At 36.2% G+C, this 27,916-nt stretch overlaps 1 protein-coding gene across 2 annotated transcripts in view; it reads left to right on the top strand.

The window, feature by feature from the left end:
- The window catches only part of ptpn4a (protein tyrosine phosphatase non-receptor type 4a), an 80,093-nt gene that overhangs the window by 7,132 nt on the left and 45,045 nt on the right, over positions 1-27,916 (top strand). The window contains exons 1-2 of one of the 2 annotated variants that reach the window (XM_032567197.1): positions 24,369-24,387; positions 24,497-24,651. In XM_032567197.1, the coding sequence (XP_032423088.1) occupies positions 24,514-24,651 (138 nt within the window). In that variant the 5' untranslated portion in view covers positions 24,369-24,387; positions 24,497-24,513. Of the gene's footprint in view, positions 1-24,368; positions 24,388-24,496; positions 24,652-27,916 lie in introns of those variants that run through there. The other variant, XM_032567194.1, reaches the window with a different exon arrangement.

Raw genomic sequence — 27,916 nt, 5'->3', positions numbered from 1 at the left:
AAACCTCCACACCCTTTAAGATCAACTAATGCATAGTCTGCAGATTACCTAATTGAAGACTTAATCTTCAGTAAAAAAAAGAAAAAAATCATGAGAAAAATTATATTTTTCATCATCTGTTATGTAAATTGAAAACATTTTTTGACTTAATCAGTTGATTAAAAAAACAAACAAAAGAAACAACTAATTGGATATTGGATTTGCATCAGAATAATACAAGCTCACTGTCTCTGTCCAGTGTTGATTTTGTTGTCCAGCCTCAGAGTTGGATAGGTTAATGTGCTGCTTACAGCTGCATTTAAAGCCAATATTTTTTCTCTGAATCCAGTAAATACTTCCAACTATTGGTCTTTCATTATGATCAGGCAGTTTTGGTAAATCCTGCTGTAAATTTTGGTTAGCTCCCGTTTTTAAACGCGTCTGGTGTGGATAAGATGATTTAGATTGTGAAACAATCACAAAGACTGTTTGTTGTTTAAAGCAGTCCAAGTAAATTACAGGGTTACTGGGATAAATAGTTCCACAGAAAAGTTGAAAATAAACAGGTTGGGATGGACTTTAACTGGACATGATGTCTTTTGAGACTAGGGCTGCTTGATGTATATGAAAAGCTTGCGATGGGTATGGGAAACATTGGTAAATATTGTGTCATCTGTTCTGCTACTGTCAGCTTTCAACATATGTTCTTCTAACTTTTGTTTAAATAAAATGTTAGATGTGCTGTTGCTAAAAGATTTACTGCAGCAACTTCTGCATTTCATTCAGAAGGTTGAATGCTGAAGGTTACTGGGCCGTTTTTTCTCAGCCTGGCTTTTAGATTAAAAACATCTGAAGCACAAACATACAAAGCCAACAGAATCCTTTACCAGAAAAACATTTCTCCTGTCACAAGGGCTTAATAATAATAACAATAAATCCTCCTGAAAAATAATAATAAAAAAAAAATGCTGGAGTTTAGAGATTAGATACGAGTTAAAGCGATTTGTCAATTAACATTTTTACGTTGACTTGCAAAAAGTCTGAAGGTTTTTAGTCCATGTGCATTCATTCCTATATATTGTGTGCCCATCAGGCTGTATCATGACAAACCCTCTTTCCTACCACACTGGTAGCAGTAAGATAATGTTGGAGACAATATATTTCTTATCAAGTCTCACACTGTGGCTAGAGTAGAAAAGACATTATTTGAGGAATGGAAGAAAAAATGACATAAAATAAGGTGTAAAATACTGAGTGAAAAGTTTAGAAAATGTGTTATATGAAAGTTTCTTTCTTCAAATTTAGAGAGGAATTTGGGGGGGTTCGCTTTTTACCTCCCCATCCGCCGACCTTGGCTTCGTAAAGAGAGGCTCCAGAAAGCAGCTGTTGTAATTAATCATCTATTATCGTCCTTATTATGAGCCACTGATGAGTTCCAACCTAGTTTCTGGAAAACACACTGCTCAGTTGTACCAACAGCAGCATTACACTGTCATTGATTTATATGAAATAGAAACACCGCCAATATAAATCACTCTACTACTGGTAAACAGAACTGACTAAAGTTTACTCTCATAATTTGTGACATTTAAAGCTTTGAGCTACTGTTCTTTTATATGTACGCGCAAAATTTACAAGTTAGAAAAGCAGTTTTTTTTATTCAAATTGTCTGTTTTTATTTGACCTGAAACAAGATGGATGGCACACTGTTGGATTTAGCCAGTTTTAAAGTGACAAATCTCATGAAATCAGTTAGTGATTTGTCAAAATGTCAATTTTCGTCTTAAATATCTTCAGTCTACTCAGCACAGAAAGTTTAGGCTAGGTATTTCAGTTTTCCAAACTGCATTTTCTTTCAAATATTTTAGATATGCTCTATGGAAGAATCTGTGAATAAACAGACTTTCTCTGAATAATTTAGTTACATTCCACAAAACAGACAGGGGTCCACAGTATTAATTTTCGAAAAACTTTACTAATAAATTTTGCTGAACAATAAATTGTCCCAGATGTTGTTGTGATAAGCGCTAATACTGCTGTATTGAGATCACTTTCAAGTAACATAATGATAGCGGCAAAATAATGCAAGTACACCCTGTAAAAGATCAATGAATTTTAATTTCTAATGTGCATTTAACACTGGAACTGGAAGACATTTTTTTAAATCTTCAAAATAATTGAACAAAACAACAAGTAAAATGGCTAATGAAGTTGTTCTTCAAAAAAGGAACTAGTTGAAAGCCATCCAGTCTTTGGTAGAAAGAGAGACAAAGTAAACAATCAATCATCCAAATAGAAATGATCAAGCTTGTTTCAATTGATCATGTGCTTAATTGATTAATTGCTTATTGTGACAGGCTTAGACGCAGGATAGCTTGACTTTTGCAGTGCGACTGTAGCTCAGGCTTGTTTGCAGTTTCTTTGCAAATTTGAGCCAAGCAGAAGTTTGCAGCCCCTTCTTTACAATCTCCAGGTATGCAAGTACAGCTGCTTCCTGGCTCTTCACTCAGTAATCATTCTTCAGGACATGTTTTGTCTTGTCCCCCTACTTTTCTATCAACCATCTTACGCCCCCACCGTCCTCCCATATACACACACACAAACACACACACACCGACATTTATGATCCTTCCCCCACTTTCCCAACATTTTCATGCCTCATGTGTGTTGACTTGTGCCTAGCGGAGAGTTTGTCGACCCATTGCCACATGCTCGTTATAACCTTCTGCCACTTGGCTAAACTGAGCTGTGTGTGTATGTGGGTCAGGTCTGCCCATGAAACAGCTGCTTAAAGAGCTTTGAATACCTTAGCAAGGCAAAGGACACAGTTGCTCAGGCAAACTGGGTTAGAGCCTAGAATGGGCAGCTCTCCCTACTTTGTTCAGTTTCTGTTATGAATATTTCATTGAATGTATTATGAGGGCCCGTGGTTGTGCTTTTATTCGGTTATATAACAAGAAGTGTAAAGTCCTAATTTCGCTGCCGTCTCTAAACTTTACAGTGTCCTTCCTTTTTGTTTGGTTATTCTGTGTATTTTTCTGCAGCACTTGACAGAGATTTTACTGGAACATCAACAGTTTACTTAGTAAAACTGAATTTTATCCCCCCACCCTGCTTGTTTTGCTTGGAGATCTGTGGAGGAAAAGCAAAGCGATTCCATATCCAACTCAAACATGAAGAGCACAGGAGCTTATTACTGCTCGCCTTGCCTCACACTGCTTCCTGCAATTTCTGAAAGGTGTTTTTCTATGTTTTTATCCATCTCTTTTTTTACATATTTTTTTTAATCAATCTGTATTGTTGATGAATCATATTGCATGTGACTGAGCCAGAGCTGTTTGTAGATTCCTCCTCTCCATCCTGTTGAGCCAACAGACATGTGCCAAGTGTAGCTTCAGGCTATGAAAATATTGTCACGTTTAGGGGCCTCTGAAATCCATTTGATTTTTTTATCGATATGTTTCACATTCACACATTCATAAACATGAAAAGTTCCCATAGTTGGTAAATGAAATTTTAACAGGTTTACACAAAAAATATCCAAAATTGAATTTGTTATGTATTAGTTCCCTTCATTTTCATTTGGGCTTTTCTTGGCATATTTAAAAAAAATTTTTTTGAAGCTCTGACTTGCGACTTTAATTATGTTTTCTTTCCTAAAGTTTATAATATATAAAAGAGAAAATCATGTTCTGCACGTTCTGTTATTAAAACAGTACTTTGGAATCCGATATTTGAAGCACTACAATTTTTCTCTAACTTATGCATCAAAGCAGATTATTTAATTCCTATTATACTAAAATAAAGTGCATCAATCAACAAGCAGTTAGTTGAGTTGTTTCGAGACCATAAATGGCAGGAAGGAGTAATTCATTTGAATACATTCAATGAAAAAAAATATATGTTTTCAGTATTTGATCTGAAGTGATCAAGGGAGCGTTAATCAATTCTGATGTCTGGTTAATTAATAGGTTAATTTCTCATATTTTACTCTCTTTTTTAAAGAAGTACTTTAAAATGTAATTAAATCAATACAAATATCTACAGAAGAACTTATTAAACACACATTTTGGTCTTGTTGAAGATCTTTGTATGAAGAGGATTATGTAGGAAAGGTGGACTGATTCTAACTAACTAAATCATGTTGACTGATCTGTTTATTAACGGAGAATTAGGGAGTTGTTATTTTTCATTCATTTTGATAAATTTTGAAAAGTTTATTTCTGCTTTTGACTTGAATCCAATTGAAAGAAAATGGTATAATTCAGATCTCTGGTCCATTGGTCGTTTCAGTTTAGCCATTAGATTAAAGACAATTGTTTTTGGGTGTCAAAAAGGTTTTTTTCATGTAAAAGAAGATTCAAAGACCCATTATAGGAAAACATGGATATTGTTGAATTGGTACATGAATGGGAAAAATGAAAATACTCCAGAGCTTGATACGTAATGTCACATCAATAATAAAAGAATGGATGTAGGGAGGCTGAACTGCTGTAGTAACCTTGATGATGAAGAAGAAAAATCAACTCATCTTTGTGAATCAACTGTAGTTTGCTTCTGTTGCTGTGGTACCCAGGCAACGGGAGTATAATTGGTTGGGAAGTTAAATAGGGACAAATCTTATCTCGGTTATATTGAAGCTGAAGGCTTTAGACGGGTATTTCTAAATTGCGACAGATCCTGCATTAGTCAGTCACAGAAACAAGGCCAGAGTGCAGCGATTGCCACAAAAAATAATTAAGTGAAATGAAGAGGAGATGCAACATTTAGGCTTTTATTGTGCAACACCGACTTCTCTCATTCTTGTGGTCCTGTCATCCAATTCAGATTTTCTCTTTCTCAGGATATTGTTTTGTCTTAACTTAGTTTTATTCCAACAATTAAAAGGTATAAAATTGAACTGCAGATGTTCTTCAATACACAGTGAAGGAATTTTTTTCTGATTTTTATGAACTCAAAACAACGTAAATAAAAGAGTATGCTTATGTCTACAAGCTAAAAAGTTGAGGTTTGACACAGTTAGCAAGACTAAGATAGATTCTTACACCCTGTCCATCACCAGTCCATCAGAGGCCACACACACACACACGCACACGCACCCCCACCTACGGACAATTTATTGAGACCATTTAACCTAACAGTCATGATTTTGGAATGTGGGAGGAAGTTAAACGCAATTCCAGGGAAAACATGCCAACTCCCTGCTGAAATACCCAAGGATTGAACCCAGGTCAGGGTTCAAATCCTCTCCTATTAAATATGTTAATTTTTCATTCATAATTGGCGTCATTTGTGGCTAAAATTTATAAATCTGTTCCTTTGTTACCTTCTTCTTTAACTTTAATTGCTGTGGAACCAATTATTTGAGGAGTGTGTCATTCTGGATGAGGAACCTTATCAACGAACAGCTCCACATTGAATGCGGTCATTGAAGTCAATAACTTGATGTCAATAACTAATTAAAGCTTACTTTGAATTGTCTTAAAAGCATTTAAATTATGTAATCTGGGTGCAAAAGCGTCATAGATGAAAAACACCCTCTTTGCTTCATAACATAAAAACAAGCTTTCCTGACCTATACTTTTTTAAGTTTCCTTACAAAAGTTAATTAACATAAGTCTCAGTTATAAGATATTGACATAATTTATCTAATTCAGGTATATTTTAATTTTAAAATCAATTAAAATGTTAAAATTCAACTTGCTGAAAATCTGAATAGAAAAAAAAAACCCTTTTTCATTTCCAGTTTTGATTTGCTAATGTGTGGTCAAACTTCATGTCGGCTTTTTTTTTTTTTTTTTTACTACTTAAAGTCCAGCCAAAGTAGACATCTAAAGGCACAAGTGTGCAAAAGTAAATACAACTTTGACATCTTTTAGTTGCTTGACTTTAATCCAACATGCTCTTCTTCCTGTGAACTTTGAGGGTTTTTTTTTTGCAGACTTGCTTCATGAATAAATAAACACTTACTAGGGGTGTCCTGATCCAATATTAATATTGGAAATCGGTCTGTTATCGGACAAAAAAAAAGGACTATTGGATTATATTGCCCTCATCTAAAATCTCCGATGTAAGTACGCTGATAGAATCGCTCTGCTCCAGCATTTAGTCCGCCCCCACATTTCTATCCATCATCTCTTGTGTTCCACACGCAGACCCATTGGTAAATAATAAGTGAGTCAATTGTTGTTGACTATTATTCTCTGTTTGAGTAATATCACTTAATCGTTAAATGTTTTCTAACATTCCAAACTATAAAGTAATAAAAATATGTGGGATTTGTGACGGTATCAGGTCAATATTTGTATTGGCCAATACATAAAGCTACGATATCGGTATCGTATCAGAAGTGAAAAAGTTGCAAATCCATTGCAGTTTGCTGTTCTTTATAACCTTTAAATTTTAAGTCTTTTAAAATTTGGACTGAAACTGCTGACTTATTGTGCAGACAGCATCAACTTTATTTTAAAATATTGGAAGCTGTTTCCTGAATTTCACATCTACAGCATTTCTGCAACATGCTCGCCTGAAGTATCCACTTGTCCAGAAATGAACACAAACAAAACGTACAGCTCTACCCTGAGAGAAATCGGTATATCTGAGACGAGGACAGGGATAACACGGGGAACAAGTGTGTGTGAGAGGGAGAAACAGGCAGGCTGGCTGCTATTTTCTGGGGTAGGCCATCAGGCTGCGAGGCAGCAGGGAGGGATAATAACAGAAGCTGTTACATTCTTGTGGTTTCTCTGATTTCAACATGAGGCAGGGGGCCGGCTCTGGCTGACTCATGGCCGCGCTGCCTGTTTTCTCTCTCCGTCAGCCTCTGTGCCAGCATGGAGGCTATTACCAAGAGGACAGCACTGGGCATCTTTTGGGCGCTTTAATATGAGACTCGTTGATGACAGGACAGTTAAAATGGTCAAAAATATGAACTTGTGGTGGGATTAAGTTCAGGATATGGTGGGGGTGCTTTTCCATTTGAGGAGCCAAAAGTGGCGTAGCTCTATGTTTGGTGGAGACACCAGATCGGTGACCCGTCGGCAGTCTAAACTGCAGCTTTCAAAGCTGTTTGTTGCCTGATGCATCAGCATTCCAGTTGGCAGAACAAAAAGGTTCAATGTTTCTGCACATTCAATGCAGCAGTATGCGGTCAAGGTAACATGTTTTGTAGCTTTTGTATTTCTGTTCTGATTAATACTGTTGTTACAAGTTTGCAGAGTCAAACGACTCATTGAGCTATCGGAACAGTTTCCTGGATACAGAGCTGCTCGACTCTTCTTTTGTGAAATCAGTTTATTAAAGAACAGAATAAATGAAGCAGAATTGTGTGTGTGTGTGAAACCTGGTTTGAATGTGTCTTTGTGTGTATCAGATCAAGGCTGCAGATGAAAGTCTATTTTCATCAGCTCAACATGCACATAATTATTTTAAGCAGCACCGGTTTGAGCTGCTCTGTTGTCACACATTACGATCTGCTGTGGCCTATATGCTTAGGTTTGTTGGTATAGATCAGGGCTCTGCAACTTTTGTTTTACCCCAAGTCTAGGTAAATAAAACTTGTTTGGGTCAAAGTCTGCTTATAAGTTTTGATAAATATCTACTATAGAAAATGTGAAAAAAAAAACATTACTCTTTTAGTAATAAAAATACATTTTATTCTATGGGATGTTGATATTTGTATTATATATATATACTGTATATATATATATATATATATATATATATATATATATATATATATATAAACCCCTCTAAACTGTGTATATTTATACCTAATGTCTGTAACTTTGAGCCTTTGAAAACAGTCAAAATTCTTGTTTGGGAACACAATCTCATTCTATAAAGTTGATTCAGATCCTGAAAAAGCACATATTTTCCAACCTAATAACCAAAGAAGACCTAAGTTATATTACTGGTTGTTTTGGAGTCATTGTTTTGTAGATATATGGTGCAATTATTCCATCAAGAAAATCTGGAAAAACTGCTAAAATCTGCATTTGTTATTATATCTTAATTTAAATATATTAAATGGTTTCTTAGTAAGACCGACTGTGAAAGGTCCAAAGAGCAACTTGCAGCTCCAGAGCCGCAGGTTGCAGATCCTTGGTATAAATGCTAAATAATAACTGGATATTGATTCATCTTTAATTGCAGAATTATAATCTTGCAAAGAAAAATCCAAACCTCTAACTTTTATATAATTATTGAGTGTGGTGGAAAATACTGTAATTTTGTCAGAAATAAAATTAGAGGTGTCACTATTTTTACTACTCATCACAACGCTTATAAGATAAACATAACTAGTGCATATTTTTAAACGTATATTTAAGGTCTCAAGTAGATCAGAGCACCCAGAAACTTTTTTCTATGGTACAATTATATCACAGGGGAATATTTTACTTAGACACTCTTCAAAATGGAGTTGATGTGTGTTGGTGATTAGGCAATAGCTTCTCACCAAAACTTCCCAATATTTAGAGTTAGAAAAATTTAGCAAATTGAACTGTAACAAAATTGTAGGATGGCCCAAGTTTATGGGCTCATTTCTTCACCAAGGGTACATAGAAACCTATAGTACTAGGATGTTTTGAATGAAAATCTGGTGGCATCTGCCAGAAGACTTATACTTTGTTGCTGCTGAATCCTTTAGCTGGATAAGGATCCAGAACAAATGGCTAAATCAGTGCAGACACGGTTCACCAGACACAAACTCAACCGTCTTCTATAAGTTCTGTTGAAAACCTCTAGCGAGAAGAGATTATAAGAAATGACCCATAATATTACAGAGAGACTTTGCAAGGAGAAATGGTCAAAAATTCATCTCTCTATGCTGAAAATGAAAGGTTTTATCAGCTCTTTTTCAGTACAAGATAGTGCTACTATAATACTAATTTAAAAAAGTAAGCATGAAAAGTGCTGTGTATCCCAGATGTGTGTGTTCTCTCCATTGAAAAACATTCAAGCTGTACTGAAGAAATTTATTGCTTCTAGAATTGGATCACCTGTTCCAGTTTAGCAGAAAGGCATGAACAACATCAATTTTATAACGCTATTATTACTGCTAAGGAGAGTTTTTTTTATATACCTTTAAACCTCTAAGCGTGAGTGGGGTGGGGAACAGCAATAAATTGCTGTCTCAGTTCATCTTACCTTCGGCTAACCTTATTTTCTACAGCGTGGCAGCGGAGTATAGGCCCTGAGGTGAATGTCAGGTAGGCCCACGCTTTCCTGTTTTGGCCCTGTTTACCAACCACAATGTGTTCCACCCACCTCCGTCTTCTCATCCTCACCTCGTCGCACACTCAGTGGCAAAACGATCCCCTTATACCTTCCCTACACACGTTTCTTGTTATAGGAGTTGCATGATACGTTCAAACAGGTTGTTGAATCAGCTTGGCTCCTGAGTTACATGTTCCTCTTGAATGGTGTGTGTTCCTGCAAATGGCTCTGGATCTGCAGAAGTTCCTTTGAAATCCATCTTAAAAACATTATGGAAGCTGATAATTTTTTTTAGGTAGGTTTTTATATGAGATCTTGAAGAGTTAATATTCTAAAAAGATGTTGCAAAATACCCGAGTGTAGAGCATCCACCATAAATAACTGAAGCTACACCTTATTTTAATAAGATGCTTAATCTGAAGCAGCGATCTTCAGCCTTTATGAACTAAAGAGACAGTTTGCTCTGAAGCTAGCCAAAAAAAAAAATTAGAGCAGCAAATGTTTTGTGACTTTTTGAAAAAAGATGTCTTATAAATTTAAATAAATGTGTACTTTAGGAAATTTGCCGTAATTCTTAAAGAACCACAATTTTATCTAAATTTTTAGGATTTAAAATAATTACAAATATAAAATTTTGCAAAAGAAATATGGATAGTTCTTTTTTTCTTGTGGGATGGAAAATTATGTAAAATATAATACCACATAAATTCAAAGTAAGTACAAGAAAAATGGATTTGAAAGCTTATTTGTGATACTTTCAGTGTCATTTTGTGTGGAAATTCATTGCAAATATTGCAGGAAACTAGAATTTTATGTATCTATTTTTAAAACATTAACTGGCTTTTTTAAATTTTTAATCAAAGTTATTAAGAGCCAGTTGTGACTGGGACCACAGAATTGAGACCCTTATAGCCTTGTAAGCAGCAGACAGAGAATAGTCTTATCAGAAAGAAATGTTTGGTCTATTATAAATTTTTTGTTTTGTTGAATACCTACATGAAATAATAACAGTCACCTCCCAAATAAGCACACAAAGGGGGAGAATATGTCAAGGTAACAGGTTGTATTTTGAAATATGAGCATAAAATACATAAAGAGTGCATATTACTTAAACTTATCCATTAATCCAAGTACTGGTTGACAAATGTAATACACTTTTTCATTTAGTCAAGGTAATGGTGTATTATTTTATAATTATTTTCTTTCTGCCTGTCGTGGCTTGACAAAGTGGAGAATCTGGTGATTGACTTCACTTAATCAAAATTGGTCTATTATTAATATTAACGTTGTATAAATAGTGGCACGAAGAAAACTTTAAGTTTACCGGATAATGCAGCTGTGTAGTAAAGTAATCTGACACCAAGTTTCCAGAAAAAGGTCATGATTCCTCTAAAGAGTTTCTGTAAATATCTATTGTTTCTGTTTAAGTGTCAACGCCTGACTAATTCTTTCTGTCAGATTCGAGTAGGATGACAGACCGATGATTAAGAGCTGGGAGGAAGATATGAAAGACAGGTTGATAGCTCTTGATCACTGGGTCCTCATAGTGACCTCTAGTTTCTACAAGTTTCTAGACTCGTTTTTACAGGTCAGATGACACATTTTATGTGAATGCTGTCCTCTCAGATCGTGACAGATTTTCTTCTTCCAGTTTGGGTATGAGTCGGAGAAAATGCCGAAATGACCTGAATTTTCTCCCATGTGCGGAGTTTAGATTAACATAGTGCTGCCTCTCTCAAACCTATTGTTGTGCATTGCTGAATTAGGTAGACATTCAGCTAGTTGGAAAGATTTTTGTTAGCAAAAAACACCTACGTGTGTTTTGGACACAAAAAATATGAAACCTGTCACTCATTTTGCAGTGTAGCTGTTTCTCAGTGGATGAGGCCTACTACTGCTGTTTGCAACCATAAGAAAATAGGCTATGGGACTCATTTCCTGTTTTAAGTTTCTGTCACACAGCGGAAAATTTACCACTGGTCCATTTTTCATGAGAATTGAGTTGCATTCTTTGACTCCAATCTCAACTTTAAAGAACATGCTAAAGATCTCAAGTAAAATAATTTAATATTTTCACACATAACATACTACTTTACATTTTGAACTTCAAAAGACATCAACTTTTCATGACCATTTCGCTTGTGTTTGAGGTTTTAAATGTCATCGTTCGCCACTATTAAATTACTCCAATCAGAGAAAGCAAAAATAATGCAATAAAACCTTTAACACAAACCAGAGGAGACACTGTGGTGGAGACCAAACCAAATTTAGTCAAATATCAGTTAATATTACTTGCATAGCAATTGCTATGCTGTTGCTGCATGACATTATCAATGGAAATTTACCCACCTTTCCTTCACCACAACCCTGGCATCCTTTATGAGATGCAGCAGCCCAACCACTAACCATGTACCGGTATGTCTAGGGTTGGTGTTCAGGGCAGTCAAAGGTTATCCAAAAGACTAGATATGTTGTTGGGATGGATAATATCCTACCTAATATTAAAGCATCTTTGAGTGCCCTAAGAAAGTGCTATATAAGACAGATGTCATTTATTATTGCAGCCAAGCTGTTCTTAGTGGCTGTAGTATTGCCCAGATTGATATTATGATGACAATTGCGACTCAACATGGTGAGCAGCTCTAATTAATACTGCGAAATTCAAGGTCATTTTTGCAATAATCATAGTATTTCTGTTTCTGTTAGAAATAAAAACAATTAGATCATGTTTTACTTTTATTTACTAAAGACTGTCGTATGAATCTGACAACCTAAGCCTAATTCGTTCTTGCTATCACTCTTTTTAAGCATTTCTTACTCACTGATTGAGTCATGGAGCAAGCGTCAACTGTAGAAAACCCTTCAAAAATGAATTTAAATGTCTCATTTACAATCCACTTAAAACTGTTCAACAGATTTGGCAAACAGCTTAAAAAGATATTACTTATGCGAAACAGCCTGCACAGACAGAAATCCCTTGATTTATCAGTGTGATGCTAAAGGAAACAGCAGTACAAGCAAAAAGCCATGCAGTCATGCAGACAAGAAGCAAGCAGCATGAAGAAATGCTCATGCAAGGCACCAAGTTCGAACGTGGAAACTTTTGGTGTGGTATCACGGCTGTAACCGCTGTTCCACCAGGCTGCCATATTTATCAGGAAGACGACATTCAGACACACCTTTTACCCCCTCAGTTAAGCGATTGCCATATTTACAAGCTAAATGAAGAGGCTTGGTGTTTGAGATTTTGGTTAGCCATGTGCTAAAATATTATTTGGCTTGTATGTGCAAGTTGTTTTGCATTAAACCATGATTCATGTTGCATTCAGTGGCCTTTTCAACTAATATGTCTTTATCTTTGCCAAAATATGTCGAATGTTCTCAGCCCCAATAAAAACTATGGCGTTTAATTGTTTAAAAACTTTCATGCTTTAACTGTGCTAAACTTAGATTCAGTGCGAAGGAGCCTGAGGCAAATAATTCAGTTCATATTTCCAGTTTGTGTGCTCTAGTTGCTTGATTTAAAGACGACACAAAGGAAATGCTTCCTGACGAGGTTTAAGGTGACAAACTGAGGTTTGAACTTTCCATTGCTGATTGAATCAATTTTAAAATCTTTTCACTTAAAGGTTTAAGTTAAATCAAATATAAGTCATTTGCTTACTAATAAACTTACTTTAATTAAGAGAAATATCTCAGTTTGACATCTCGGTGTGAGGTTTTAATAAAATGATGTGTGATTGTGGCTGCCTAGATTTGGCAGTGTGGCTGCCTATCAGCAGAAGGGTGTGTTTTTTTTGGGGGGGGGGGGTTTGCTGCAGAACACCTGGCCTCCCTGCTGGCGGGGCAGGAATGTGCAAGATTGGGGTGGGTGCAGGTAGAAATCTGTCGAGTGCTCAGAACTCGACCCCCGGTAACATTTAAAGGTGCCGGCGTCAGCGGGAAAGCGAAAAAAATCAGGGGAATGTGCTTCTTTAATCAGACCTGCTTTTCTGTCTCCATGCTTTTCGGTTTCTCTTTGTGCGTGCTGGGAGGTGTGTTACAAGAGTGTGTGTTTGTGCACACGCGCTGCATACTGTACAAAAGAGGGCCTCTTGTTTTATAATTAAAGGAGCACTCTCACACCCTGCTCATATTTCTAATCTGGAGATTCTGTGTAGGTTTTCTCTTGTTTATATTTCTACTCTGCAGAATGTGCCAACCAAGTATCATCTTTTAAGTCATTTTCTATTTAATTAAGAAAAATCTTGTAGTTTACAAAAGCTGTGTCATACAGAAGCTCTCAACTAAAATGGATTTGCTGTAAAGAAAACTTGTATTATTTCTTGCTGGGGTGCTCAAACAAATGTAAATGTGAAAGTTGTGCTAATTAATTTAGAGTACTTTTAGGCATGTTTCTTGCTATGTTAGCTGAAAGCAGGAAACCTCAAAAAGAGGGCTTTTCCCTCTTTTACTGTTACCCAGCCACCGCTGTGGCCTTTGTGCTGTACGTAAATTCAAAAAAAGTGAAAGGAGTGGAGGCGTTTACACACCATGAGGAGAAAGTTATGCACACTTGAGTTTGTTTTCTTACTTCTCTTTACAAATGTGGAAGGTTTTTCTTTACTAAAAACAGAAATAAGAAGTTAATATGTCTGTGATTGGAGCCACATCCCTTTAAATTTCATGTCAGAATCATTTGGAAAAGGCATTTATCATTACAGATGTTCTCAAGAACAAAAAAAAGAGAATACCATGAATCCTTTTAAAACTTCTTTGACCTTTTTATATAACTTATGTTCATACCAACTGAAACACAAATTTGGAGGAAACAAGGAAAAAGCACACTTTTAAAGCTCCCTCATGCCACTGAAATAATAAATAAATTTCAGCTTTCCAAGTCTTATTTGTCCATTTTTTCCACTTTCTGCATCCTTTATCTGTTGTAAGAACAGGTTAAAAAGTATTAAAATGATTGACTTGTACAAAGACATCAGTCAGGATCAAGGTACAAAACAAATTCCCTCAGCATTATGTTACAGAGCAGTGAAAACAGCCGTGGGGAACATATAGGACAACACCAACAAAACAGGCCACATGCGGAAAATGTTTTATGGATTTTGGTGTCAAACAACTCCTAGGTTGTTTGTTTGGCAGTATTCTGCATCACCAAAGGAAGACCGTACTCACAGGTAAACCTGGTGGTGGCAGCATCATAATCTGGGTTGCTTTTGTTTTGTTCAAGCTGGGTTTCTGTTTTTATCCAGTGTTATAAACCATTCCAATCACAGAAGGATTTTTTATTTTTCAGCTTTACATTTATCCAGCAGACTTGTTTTCACTACAGATATAAACAATTTTGAAAGGAGTTGTCACGGTCTAATTTTCCATGCCACATAAATCTGACAATTTAAGAGGGTTCTATCCAGTTTCGAGATCCAACAGTTGATACCCGCTGCATGAAAGCATCTTTCATTTGTGGGCGCTTATAATGCTATAAACTGTTGGAATGATCCAATATAATTGCTATACTGCTTTCAAGCAGCATTACAGAAACAGAAAAGCATAATTTTTTCCAAACACTATCATTACTTTGCAGCTTGAGTTTACTCCACGGAGTCACTTAGAATATTAAGTGCGATAATAATTTCAGAAAAAGGGAAAATGAATTTGACTTAGCTTTAGGGGTATTACTGTGATAGACTAGCCAAGAAGAAAAGGTGAGATGGAAGCAAAGAATGTGTGAAATATCAAAAGATGTCAAAGAGCAGAAAGAAGCGTGGGAAGCAAAGGTATGTTGACAATAACAAGGGCAGGGGAAGGGAATAAAAAGCTAATATGACCTGGATGACATAATAAACCTGTTGTGATGGTCAGAGGCGAGAAGTCGCGGATTGCATCTAAAGGAGGCGAACAGAGGACTGCTTCCAGAATGAGCTGAACGGAAGCTGCTACAAGCCTCAATCATCTGCATCGTTGATTCAGCAGAATCCTCTGTGACAGGTGTTAGGTTTCATGAATGGCTGTGTGTGTTTGCGTGCACAACCAAATGCCTGCTTGTTGGCACTGATGGCTACAATTTGCATAATCGGCCTACAAATCATACTGACAGTTAAGTCTGCATCGTTGGTCTTTTACCTTTACCAACTGATGGGTTGGTTATTTGAAATTATACTCATTGTGTTAGGGTAACCTCTTATCACAATGCATATTTTTGTTTAAGTAAAAGCTGGTCTTAACTTAATATAAAAACAGACTCCAAGTTCAACTGAAATATGTAGAAAATGTGATGTCACCTTTTGGCATTAATGCATGCTGAAGTTTAGTATAGCATCACACACTGGGACCTATAGAACGGGTTCAGGTGTGGCTACTATATGTCAAATTAATAAAAACAGTTGTAAAACAGTATGCATGCTTTGTTTTCAGAAACTGCACTTCACTTTCAGTTCTCTCTGTAAAACGCCCATACGACCAAAACAAAGGAACTGGGAGTAATGCTACCCTGGCTGAGGTGGCCGCATTCAACCCCAGTCATTTATTATTGACAAAACAAAACGGCATTAATATTAAGCATCGTCAGATGAAATAATAATGCTGACGGAGCAAACAGCCAAGGAACCAACGCAAAAAGCCGCAGCCTCTACAAGAGTGTTATTTGGTATCATGAGCATTTGACTCTGAACTTCAATCTTGGTAAGAATTTTTGTTTCAGACTGCTATGTCCTAGGTGAATAAAGATGCTTTATTGTAGATCCTGCCTTCCAGCGACCATTAGATTCTATAGTCATCAGTGATTAAATGCATTCTGGTATTTGAACAGTTTTATTATCACCTATTGTAATTATCTATTTTTTTAATGTGCAAATATACATACACATTGCTTTTATTGTACATTATCTTAGTCTTATTTATGGAAAATAGTGTTTAATTTAGACCTAATCAAATTGGAAAAAATCCACATTAAATTTTAATTTGTGTACTCAAAAGAACAGCTAAAATAAATGATTACACCTTTTCAAAAAGCAAATTAAGACCGGATTGAGGTTTGTTTTTACATTTTCTGACTGTTTTATTAAAAAGGCAAAAGAGTTGAATGGAGTTCAAGTCAACCTGTCAATTCATTGGGCCAAAACGATGTCGACTGGACATTTTAAAGGTAATAAACACCAAAAGTCTTTGTCACTTACTGTCGTATTTTGTTAAATTCATCTTCAGACAAAGCAGACGTTTTTCTCCTCTGAGTCCACCATCAACCAACATTGTGTGACTCTGTTGGTAAAGTACACTTTACCACAGGAATACATAAGAAAAGTTAGTTCATTCTTTTTGGGTGTTTTCTGTTTCCACACAGATCTATAATTATTCTACATATAAACATTGTTTTATGTCTGAATAAAGGCATTTTATTCTTCTTGCTGACCAAGTAGTACCATCTGTAATTGACCACCTGTTTGTTTCTGGCCTAGTTTTTGCTTTGTGAAACACTGTAGAGTGTTTTTATGCACAACTACTGTGTGTGTGTGCGTGCGCGTGTGGGGGTGCATATGTGTGTGTTTGTGCTTTTTTTAAAGCTAGAGTCTATTTATATATATTTCAATTGTTTCAAAGCATCAGAGCATTTGTATGCATGCCTTTGAGTTACTTTGAAGAAATTAGAGCATTACTAGAATTGTATGGGACAAATGAAGTTCATTTGTTGTCAGTCTACATCTGTACCAAGATTGTTGTTTGGCTTGGCTTTTTGTGTGCCTGATTTTAAAGTTAAATAATGCAAATGTATGTTTACATTATCTGCTAAAGTAAGAATGTTTGATGCAGAGCCGACAGGAAGGCTGCAGGGCTGTCTGCGATTGCCATAAGTTGAGTGAAGCCCACCGGTGAGAGAAGCTTTAGGGTCATGGGCTCTTATAGTGCAAACACACAGATTCGGACGTACGCAGATGCTCTGCCGCATGTTTGTAAGCTCTGCTGACTGCAGGAAGCAATAATGGCAGCATGCTTCCGGAGTTCCGGAGGCTTCTCTCAGGGGAGCGAAGCCGTCCTGTCCAGCTCAGCAGAGCAGCGCTGAAAAGAACACAGCAGTGCAGAAAATTATGGAACATTGTCAATAGAATAGAGTACAATTGAGAATGGTACAATACGACGGAACTGGAACAGTTTAAAACAAAAAACAAGAAAAAGACAACTGAAATAGTTGCAGTAAGCAATTGTTTGCACAAAGAAAAAACCACCCAAATGTTAGTTGATTTGTTACCATGCATTATTTTTCCTTCAGGCTTGTAAAATGCACACAGTATCCAGTGTCATGTTGCATTTGACACAAAGTCTTAAGAAAGCTGTTACAGTTTTTTAGTAGAGCACCAAAACCTGTATTAGACTGTTCCTTTTTTTTGAAGGTGGGGCGTACTTACACGCATCTAATCAAACAAAATCCACATAAATGGATCTTTTCAAGTTTTATAAAAGCATGTTGCCTCTATCATTGCGTTTGTTTTTTGTTTTGTTTTTTTACATCAGTTCAATTTACATAACATCAAAAGTCCTGCACAGTCTAGATATGTTCTGGAAAATATTTCTATTCCAGACTTCATCTCCTTCCATCCTAATATCCATTATCTTTCCAACTGTCTGTCCTTTCATTGATGAATCTTTAGAGATGGACAATTTTAATGTTACCACAGGAAAAGTTATCTTTATAAGATTTGCACTGTATCATAATGACAGACTAACTGATTATGCTTTCAAGCTTAGCTAGATGAGAGCACCAATAAATACCCACATAATTGAAATATGATTAAATGGAATTATTCTGTTTCGAGTAAGTGTACTACTACCTAATGCAACAGGTGAATTGAAGTAGCCTGTTTAATAATGTTTGTGTTGTATTTAAAGCAATATTTTTCAGGGATGAAAATAAAAGACAAGGTCATTTATTTTTAAAAACATATTGTCACTTTTGCCCCTCTTGAACAAATACAAAATATTCTAATACCCATATATTTATGCATTCGTTTTTTCATAGTCCATTCATCTAACTCTGTGTTTTTGTATTCTTTCATCCATTTGTCCTCCCATCCAGGTTTCCTTCAATAATTTTGTCCATTTTCTGTCTGTCCCTGTTCCAACAAACCATCTCTTTCCATTCTCACTTATCCACCCTTCTGTTTGTTCATTTTATCCATCCATTATGTTAATCCATTATTAGGCCAACCAGCCAACATTCTTTTCTTCCTGCCGGTTCCATATTTAAAGTCTGAGCCATGAAGAAATGGCTGGAAAAGTACAGGACTTTGACATGACAAATATGTAGGAACCCTGTTAAAAACAGCCATTCTTTTCAATTGTTAGGATTATTATTCTGCTTTTTTTTTGTGTGTGTGTGTTTTTTGTTTTTTTTTACAATTAAGAGAGTTTGTTTTACATTAAAAACTGTAACCCAGACACATTTATGAATAACATCCACATCCCCCTCTATGTCTAATGCACAGCCCCTGTTGCTAGTTTGTCCCATTTCTTTTGTACTACTTCAGACATACGATGATGCAACTTGGCAGAATTGGCCTGTGGCAACTTTGGATATAAATGGCTCATCCTGGGCTAAAGAAAACAATGTTTGTGATATTCATGCAGTCCAACTGCTTAGTGATGACATGGTAAAATATATGATGATACATCTCGGCCAATAGTTTAAGGGTGCATTCATTCCAGTCCTGTTTAGTTTGCTTTAATCAAACTCTAGTTTATTTTCTTGGAAAGTCCAATCCATTTGCAGAGGTGTGAATCTGTTATCAAACTCTGATGTGAACCAAAAAGGGAATTATCATCTGCCTAAAAACCTCTGTCTCAATTTGGTAGAAGTGAATTCTCTCGAATGCGTATCTGAATGCCAAGCAGACTGGAGAGCGCTTCAAGAACAGGAAGCAGGCAAAAGCCTGGGCAACCTAAACAAACGTGTCTTCTTTTAGCAAAGAAAAAACAGAAATCCTACAACTTTTAAAATCAGATGCTACTCCATTTTGATTTACATTTGGTGAAGAAGGAAGTTGCGCTCATGTCTTGAGCGGTTATTGTGTCGTTTCCTTCAGTGGTTCTTGGTGCAATGCCACCACAGGTTTTCTAAAGGGTTTGGATCGTTTGACTCGGTGCAGTGTGAATGTTGCAATCTTGTCCCTCAATCAAACAGAGTCTCCCAGACTGTCAGGTGTGAAAACACCCTTATTCAAGCACTGGATTAATTTTTAAAAATGTTTCTGTATTTAACCTTTTAATTTGAAGATGCTGTTAAGCATTAAGTGTGAACATTTTTTCCGGGGCAACTTGTCTGATTAAAGTGAAGCCATGTGTTGACTTCTCCTAACCCAAAGTTGATGTGACACTCCACTTCATTGTGCTCAGATGCTGTTTGTGCTCTGGCGACATTTACAGCGGGGGCTTGAGATGAGACAGGCTGATTACTGTGAGACAGCAGGAAGCAGTCAGACCACTAACCGTTAACAAATAAAAGTAAACAGTATGCCAAGCAGAGACTGTCTGCTGCTCGCTTTATCACAGGAGCCAATAAAGAAAAGGTCATTACTTTGATTTTGGATCACACTTTGTGATCAGATAGAATGATGAGTGGAGGAGCTGTTGTGAAAAAAGATGATGCACCACGTGGATAAAGTCCCTCTTCACCCATTGAGTCCCATTCGTCATTGCGAGGCTTGCTCTGTTCTTCTTTCTGCATGGCTTCTTCTCAGCATCCGCTTCTGCCGGGCTGACCATCCCGCCGACAGCGTCACTGTGCCTGCCTGCCTTTGTTGGTACGCTTGCACATGTTTGTGGGTTCGTGCCTCTACTTCTGCATTTGTGCGTGCCAGATTGTTTATTTGTGGTTGTTCTGTTGGCGGGCAGAAGAGCGACATTAAAACCTGCACATCTTGCCAATCGCAGACGCATAACATGACACGAGCCAATATTATATACCCACTCCAAGTGGAGGTGGCAAGCTCTGTCGCCTGCTGTTATGAATCAGATGGATAGTGATGAATCTCATCCTTTCATCTATTTGTCACTTGATTACATCATAGTAATATTATTGTGTGCATGACACGCACATTTTGTAAAAGACATTTGCTCTTTTCCTGTGTGGGATTCTTAGCTGTGTGAGAATTTCCTCTGAGAGCAGCAGAGGTGTTTTGTACAACTGCTACTCACAGAAATGGCATTTTCCATATTCAGATGACCAAGTTTGTGTATTTAAGCATGTGAAATTTAAAGAATGTGTGGTTTTCAGACAAATAGCCCAGTGTCTACTTCCTGGGGAAAATGTAGCTCATAGAACTCATTCCTTTGGAAAAAAGATGGTATATAGCGGTAATAATGACAAAGTAATAACTAGGACTTCAACTAATGATTATTTTACAATGGATTAATCTGATGTTTGTTCTGAAGATTAGCTCATTGAAAATTCTTGCAGCATCTTTAGAGTTTGTTGTCAAACCCGTGCCAGTCTCTCTGATCACTTTGCATTTTGTCTTATAGGGTGTTTTCACATCTGATAGTCCAGTAGACTCGTTTCAATTGGGGTCCAAAACTGCATCATTTGTTACATATTCAGCTGTTTTCTTTCACAGTGCACTGTTAAATGAACCAAACTATCTGAGCAACTTGTTCACCGCTTTGGCTGTGATGATGCTGCACCAAGTACAACTAAAAGAAATGACACAAAAACCTCTGAAGAAGACAATAACACAACTTCCTTCTTCTAAAAATGTAAACAAAAATGTAATGGTATCAGATTTTTGAGGTTGTAGGATTTCTCTTTTGTCATTGGATAAAAACAACAAGTCATTTCTCCCTTAGCACTAAACTCAAGTGTTTGTTCTAGTTGTATTTCTCCATAATACCCTTTACCGTTCTGCTTGGCATCTAGATAGTTTTAGGTGGACCAGAGTTCGCTTTTTTAGTTCACATCAGTTTTATTGTGCATTCAGTCCTCCCCAATAAACCAGACTTTCTAGGCAATTGAACTAAACAGGGCTAGTCTGAAAGAATCCTTAGCCAAATTTTAAAAAAGTTTATGAAATGCCAGTGTTGTCCTGTATTTTTCTGAGTTACTCTGGCCATCCAAACAAGTTCACCCCCTAAGCTGACTGCAAGATCCAAAGAAGTTTCCTAAAACCTTAAAATATTACAGCATGACCTCATGTGAAATTACATTCCTCCACAGTCGGAAAGAACTTGCACAAGTTTAACTTTTATGGGAGATCTACAAGGAGGAAAATCACAAAGGTCAAACTGAAGTTTAACACAGAGAATGTAGACACAGAGCAAGAGTTCTGAAATAATATTCTTTGGACAGGTAAGTCTAAAACTGAATTATTTGGACATGTTCGTTATAAACTAGAGCTGTAACGATCCATTGGATGATTCGAAGAACTCAATTTTTAAAATTCCTTGTGACAATGTTAAACTACCGTATGTTTTACTATTTAGCATGCTGTGTTCCGGCAATGTAAGTATTTGTGTTGCGCAACATCCTCTCCTGCCAATGAGATGTTGATGAATGCTAAGGGCTTTAGCAGCTATGGAGCAGGATTCAAGGGACAGAAAGAAGCGCAACCAAGAAGCAGACAAAAATTGTCAAAAGTGTGGGATTACTAAACTATATAGAAAAGAAAACCCTTTGGTTTGTGTACTAAAAAATGGAATTAGCTTTAACCATAACAAATCCTTGATGCCAAAACACGTCAGCAGGAAACATTCATTACATGCATCGAGATCATTCGTGGCTGCTAACAGATGGCATTTTTGATCCCTTTGAAAAAGACTCAAACTTTCATCTGATTGTTAGTGCAGAATCTAAAATTAATTTAGGCTAATATTACAGGTACTTGCTGATCAAGAAAAGTAATGACGTGAAAATAAATAAATAAATAGATTATGAGGACTATCTATTTTAAGAATTCTTTTATACCTCAAGCTTGAGACTAAGTGATGTTCGAATCATATGAAATGTTTCCTTATTTAAAAGAAAAATAAAATAATTGTTTATTACATGAATTTTCACTTTCATATATTTCTTTTACTAGCTTACGTAGCTACTACAGAACGGGACAATGATTTACTTGATTAATAGTCAGAATAATTGATATATTACTTGAAAATTTAAATAATTGTTTCTAACAACCATATTATAAACCAAACAGGGAAAAACCCTCAAATCAGCTTTCTCACTTTGTTTCATAAGACAGTGTAGTGGAGAAATGCAACTGAATAAGGCAAGAAACTTTCCATCAAGTATACACATTTCTTTGCTTTAACATTTTGCAGCAGAAATATGTCTGTGATGTAGTTCTTTTTGTTTATGTTTTCATGTTTTCCTTTCCTGGGTTCAAGGCCAGCAAGCCTTGACTACAATAACTAGATGGAATGACGTTATTATGGTACATGGAAGGTCACTTGTGAAAAGCACTTCATTCACCGGCTTTGGTTATGAGCCATTATGGATGGTAAAAAGATGAAGTAACAGAAAGTGTGCAAGAAAGTATACTCTGTACAGATGTATGATGTTTCGGTAAATGGGTTGTGGTGGATTGTTGTGTAGCGATTAGTGGGTATGCGTTCTCGCCATCTGCTAGTGGTCTCTGAGCTTTGAGATAATCTGTTATGACAAGCCATTGGCATGCACAGTAAACCCTCAAGAAGCACAGTTTATTAAAAATGAAGCATTCACTCACCAGGCTATTGGTATTCATATAGCAGCTCCCATTTCAAAAGTTTATAATATTCAGCAAAATGCAAAAACATTGTTCTGAACTATATAAACTGGAGTTTAGTTCTTGGTCTAGTCTTGACTTGCCTTGAACCATTTAGTCAGACATGGAGGCAGTAAGCGTCACAATGTGTGAAACAAAGTAGTTTTGATTAGTTAATCCTGTAACAATGAGAAAATGAGACACAGCTGCCATCATCTACCAGCCACTCACAATCATAGGAGGAGATGTTATTCAGCAGTGTGGTATAGGATTTACTTTGAGTATTAGTAAGATGGATTCAAATTTGAATGACTAGTTGACATTAGTTGGTTTTGGTTACTTTCCTAAATTGGACTGAATATTTTAAAAATACTTTAATTTTGTTTAATCGTATAGGACTACAGTCAAACAAATTGTAAAACGGTCCAAAAACATGAAATTAAGCATGTCATAATACTCAATTAATCACATGATAGATTAAATTGAGCTTGATCATTTCTGTTCTGATAATTATTTATGGATTTTATTTCCTTTTTATTGTTTTTGGTTGTAGTTTTATTTTGGATATTTAAATGTCTTCCAGTTGCAGTGTGGGGTTAGTTAGTTTTTGAGATGGTGAGCTTGCATTATTACATCATTATCAATATATTACTGGAAAAGGGTCTCAAAACAGCAATATTATCATTTATTGCAATAATTATGGGAACAATTTATCATCTGATTAAGTTTGTTATTGTGACATTTATAGGTTTAATTGCATTATTATGCCATTATCAATACATTAGTTCAAATGGTTCCAAATGACAATATTATTGTTTATCGCAATAATTTCACAATATTTTCAGCATGGTTTGCTAGATTTAACATATGACTTAAACTAAAAGCTTGTGTCACTGTTAAAATCATTTGGTAAACAAAAACATCAGGGACATCTTTAACCAATAAAAGTTGGTATTTGAAGTGTGTTTTTTTTTGTCAAAAAATTAAAATTAGAATAATTATTTCTGCCTAATTGTAGTTGTGAGAACTGTTCTGTCATTACAAAATTAAATTTTATTTTTGTAGTACAAAGATGCCAAACAATATATTTCTATGACTGTATTTTTGTGTTTTTATGATGTAAAGAACTGAATTGTTGCTGAAATGTGCTATGCAGATAATCTTGATTGATTGATTTTAACCCATGTTTTACCTACTATATGTATATTTTCATTTTTTTCAAAACTTATGAAGGTTTGAGCTTGCCCTCTGATAGACATTCTTTTCTGATGAAACACATTCTCTGCTGCCTCACTGTACCTGCACAGGCTTGCATTTCTCACTGGCTGCCTTCACTGAGTCTTTTGGAGAAAACTACAACACACTGTACATACATCAGCTATATCTTTTACTCTCCCGCATTTCTCGTTTGTTTTGCAACATGAGGTTTTGCATTGTTAGCAATCTATTTGCAGCCTAAATGTTACAGGTTTGAGCGCAGCTTAATAATCCAGCATTTTTCCTTTCTTTTTTTTTTTTTTTTTACCATTTCTCTAACACATCTTCTTCATCTTGTGCCTTGTGTTTGCTTGTTGCAGAGCCTGGTAGGAGCGTGATGAGCGCGCGCTTCCGCTTGCCTGCTGGCAGATCCTACAATGTCCGGGCGACGGAGCTGGAGCGAGACAGGCAGCACACACAGGTTGTGTGCAACGTGCTGCTGCTGGACAACACTGTGCAGGCGTTCAAAGTCAACGTAAGTAACCCAGTGCATTAATGGGATAAAAGCACGCATGAGCTATTTATCATTCAGACATTGCCACCTGGTTTTTATGTAATTGGTAAAGCTGTGTACAGGTGCTTGTTAATAATTTAGATTGTTATTTAAGAGGTAATTAATCTCAGTAATTGAGTTCAATAAGTGAAACTCAGTTTATATAGATTCATTATGCAGAGTGCATATGGCAGGCCTTAATTTATTTTTATTTTATGACTATCAGCTAATGGAAACCCCAAGTTCAGTTTTTAGAAGAAGATATTACATGAAACCAAATTAAAACAGATATGTCAGACAGTCACTGGTTTCTGTATGCACTCAGTATTTGGTTGGGACTCGTTTTGCTTGAATTACTGCACCAGTAGAGCGTGGCATGAAAGGTGATCAGCCTGCCTGCTGTGGGGTTAAGTGAGGTCAACTTGCTTTAATAGCAGCTTTCAGCTCTTCTGAATTATTGTTATTTTCTCTGGTGTTTCTCTCGTCTTCCTTTTGATAGTCCTCCATAGATTCTGTTTAAGCTGCTGGGAAATTAAATCTGCATCTCCATGCATGTCCCAACATTCTGAGAGCTTGATTTCCACGTCAAAAGGAAACGTTTCTCTAATTTGGAAAGAGGACACCCCTGATTTAAGTAATATATTGATTGTAGCATAATCATACAAGTTTGCCCTCTCAAAGACTAATACGCTTTAATTTCGTAAATTACACTTAATATGAGAAATGGAAGATATTTTAAATATCCAAAATAAAACATAAATAAAATGGATAATGACATCTCTGTAAAAAAAACAAAATAAAACAACAAATTATCATCAGAATGAAAATGATCGAGCTTATTTAACTTTTTCATGCAGTTAATTGCGTAATTGCACACCACATACTCTTACTTTGCACTCCTCTCAAGACTAGGGCTATTGCTGTTGCTTTTCTGCTGCACTTTTTCCTTTCACTCTACTTTCCAAAGACAGTCCTGTATGAACAGTCAGACCTTTTCTGTTGTCCCCTCAAAATTCAGTGACTGCTCACATGTCAAGTTAACAGTCTTTCCCATAATCACAATAAGGCCTTGATATATCATTTTTGTATTTAAAATATGTTTTTTTACTGAAATAAATACTTTTTTGGATGATTATCAGATTTATTGTACTTGCTTCTGTATGACTCAATTTAATTCTGTTCTTTAAAAAAATATTTTAATTTTTTTTCTGTATGTATTAGCATCTCTAACCAAATATACATAATACACTAAAAACACCCCTATATCCTCTCATGTTGCTCCCCCATTTCCTCCCACAGTTCCCCTTTGTCTTCCTCACCTCCTCATCTTAATCTGGCTTAGAGGTTTCATATATCTGTACACCTTTGTTGGAATACATGTAAAATCCAGCCCACACTGTTTATGTCCATTTTCTTTTCCACAGCAATAATTAAGTTAATTGGCCCAAGTGTCTCATCACGAGTCGTCGCTTTTAGAAACACATGGATGAACCAAAATTGGAAGTGACGAATAAGCTCATGATTTACAGTCGTTTGTCACGTCTCTTTCTGGCTCCATGAGGCTCTTTGTCATGTGTTTGATCAAATGTATGTCTGGAAATTCCCTTTGAGTCAAAAATTGCTCCTTTTTGACAGACCACATCCTTATTGTGTAGAAAACAGCACATGTGTGCGGAGCCATATTATTCATAAAAATATGAAATGTATGCTTAACAAAGCTGTTCTGTGTCTGCTGCTTGGTGATTGTGTTTTCTAATCTTCTTTATGTGTGGTTTACTGCTGCGCATTCTGAGCTGTGATCATAGACAACCCCCTCAGAATGAAATATTAAATTATTGGTCTGAAAAACTAAATGCTTGACATGAGAAATAGACCCTATAAAGGAATACACAGATTCTCAAGTTATTTAAAATGGTTGTTTAACGCTAAATATGACAAAATTTTGAATATTCAAAATAAGTAAGGTCAAAATTAAGGTGATTTGAAAGCGAAATTAATTTAGAGCAGGGAAGAGGGACCAAGAAGGAAAACTGAAAGATATATGGATCAAACGCTGCTTCAGTCAGGAAACATGTTTTATATGATTGATCAACACAAAGTGGTAAAGAAAAAGAGAAGTTCAAAGTTTTTATAAAAAATTTAAATTTGTTCTGTCTCTTCAGTTTGTCTTTGTCAGTCAGATTGAATGGAGAGTGTCTGTGACAGACAAGTCTATTAAAAATCTGTTGCTGATATTTGACTAGGCCATTCTCACAGTAGCATATGTTTTGGTCCAAACTGTTCTCTTGTAGTTATGTCCATGTGTTTAAGGTTCCTGCTTTAATGGAAGATAAACATCCAGTCCAGTCTTAAGTCTTCTGGTGCTTCTAGCAAGTTTTCAGTTCAGTTCAACCATACTTGTTGTTACTCATATGATCCATATCTTCAAAGAGCTGTTATGGATGAGGATGCTGTGGGCAGGAAGTATCTCCAGTAGCAGTCAGTCTTGCAGTGAATGAAAGAGGCCTCTGACGGAAGACTGTTGCTGTATGAAGATATCATTTACAAGAAGTTGTCTTTTTTATTTTTTATTTTTATTGCAGTTAAAAAAAATAGATCTTTGTCATGGAAACTTTCTATAAACACTTTTTCTTAACCAGAATTTTTGGGAACAAAAAAAAAAAGATCAATTCTTAATTAATTTATAAAAACGAACTTTTTACGATTTATTAAAAGGGTCAGAAACATCTCTTTGAAACTTGTCAAATTGTCTTTTTTGCTCTTCTGGGAGCTTTCGTCCTCGGCTCCGTCAGCGCTACTCAGTCCTCCCCGCTTGACACTGAATGAAATGACTCGGTCTCTGTCGGAGTCATTGATCAGAAGCCTACAGCCGCAGCAACTTCCTGGAAAGACGAGCCATCCTCAGAGCAACAATACTTCCATTGATCCTCTTTCTGGCTGCCCGCCAGCGATTCTAGTGGAGAGTGAAAATCCAGAAGCAGTCACTTACTGTCATGGAAACCAGCGAGCTTGTGTGCATGCGAGAGGCTGCATGGGTGATCTCAGATAGATGGAAATTATAATTAACATCAGGCAGAATCAGTAGTAGATAGAAAGCTTGAGGAGTAGCTTAAAAGCTCAAGTTGATGGATGATTCTTTCAAATAATAGAAAAAAAGGTCAGAGGGATAATTTATTTACATGCATTGCAGAGTTTACCATAGTAACCACTGCTCTCCATGTAAACATTCAGCTGCCTGGAAGAGGTA

This window comes from Xiphophorus hellerii, chromosome 7, assembly GCF_003331165.1.
Source record: "Xiphophorus hellerii strain 12219 chromosome 7, Xiphophorus_hellerii-4.1, whole genome shotgun sequence".
Lineage (NCBI taxonomy): Eukaryota > Metazoa > Chordata > Actinopteri > Cyprinodontiformes > Poeciliidae > Xiphophorus > Xiphophorus hellerii.
The sequence above is the reverse complement of the archived record's forward strand: the minus strand, read 5'-3'. Positions and strand labels throughout refer to the sequence as shown.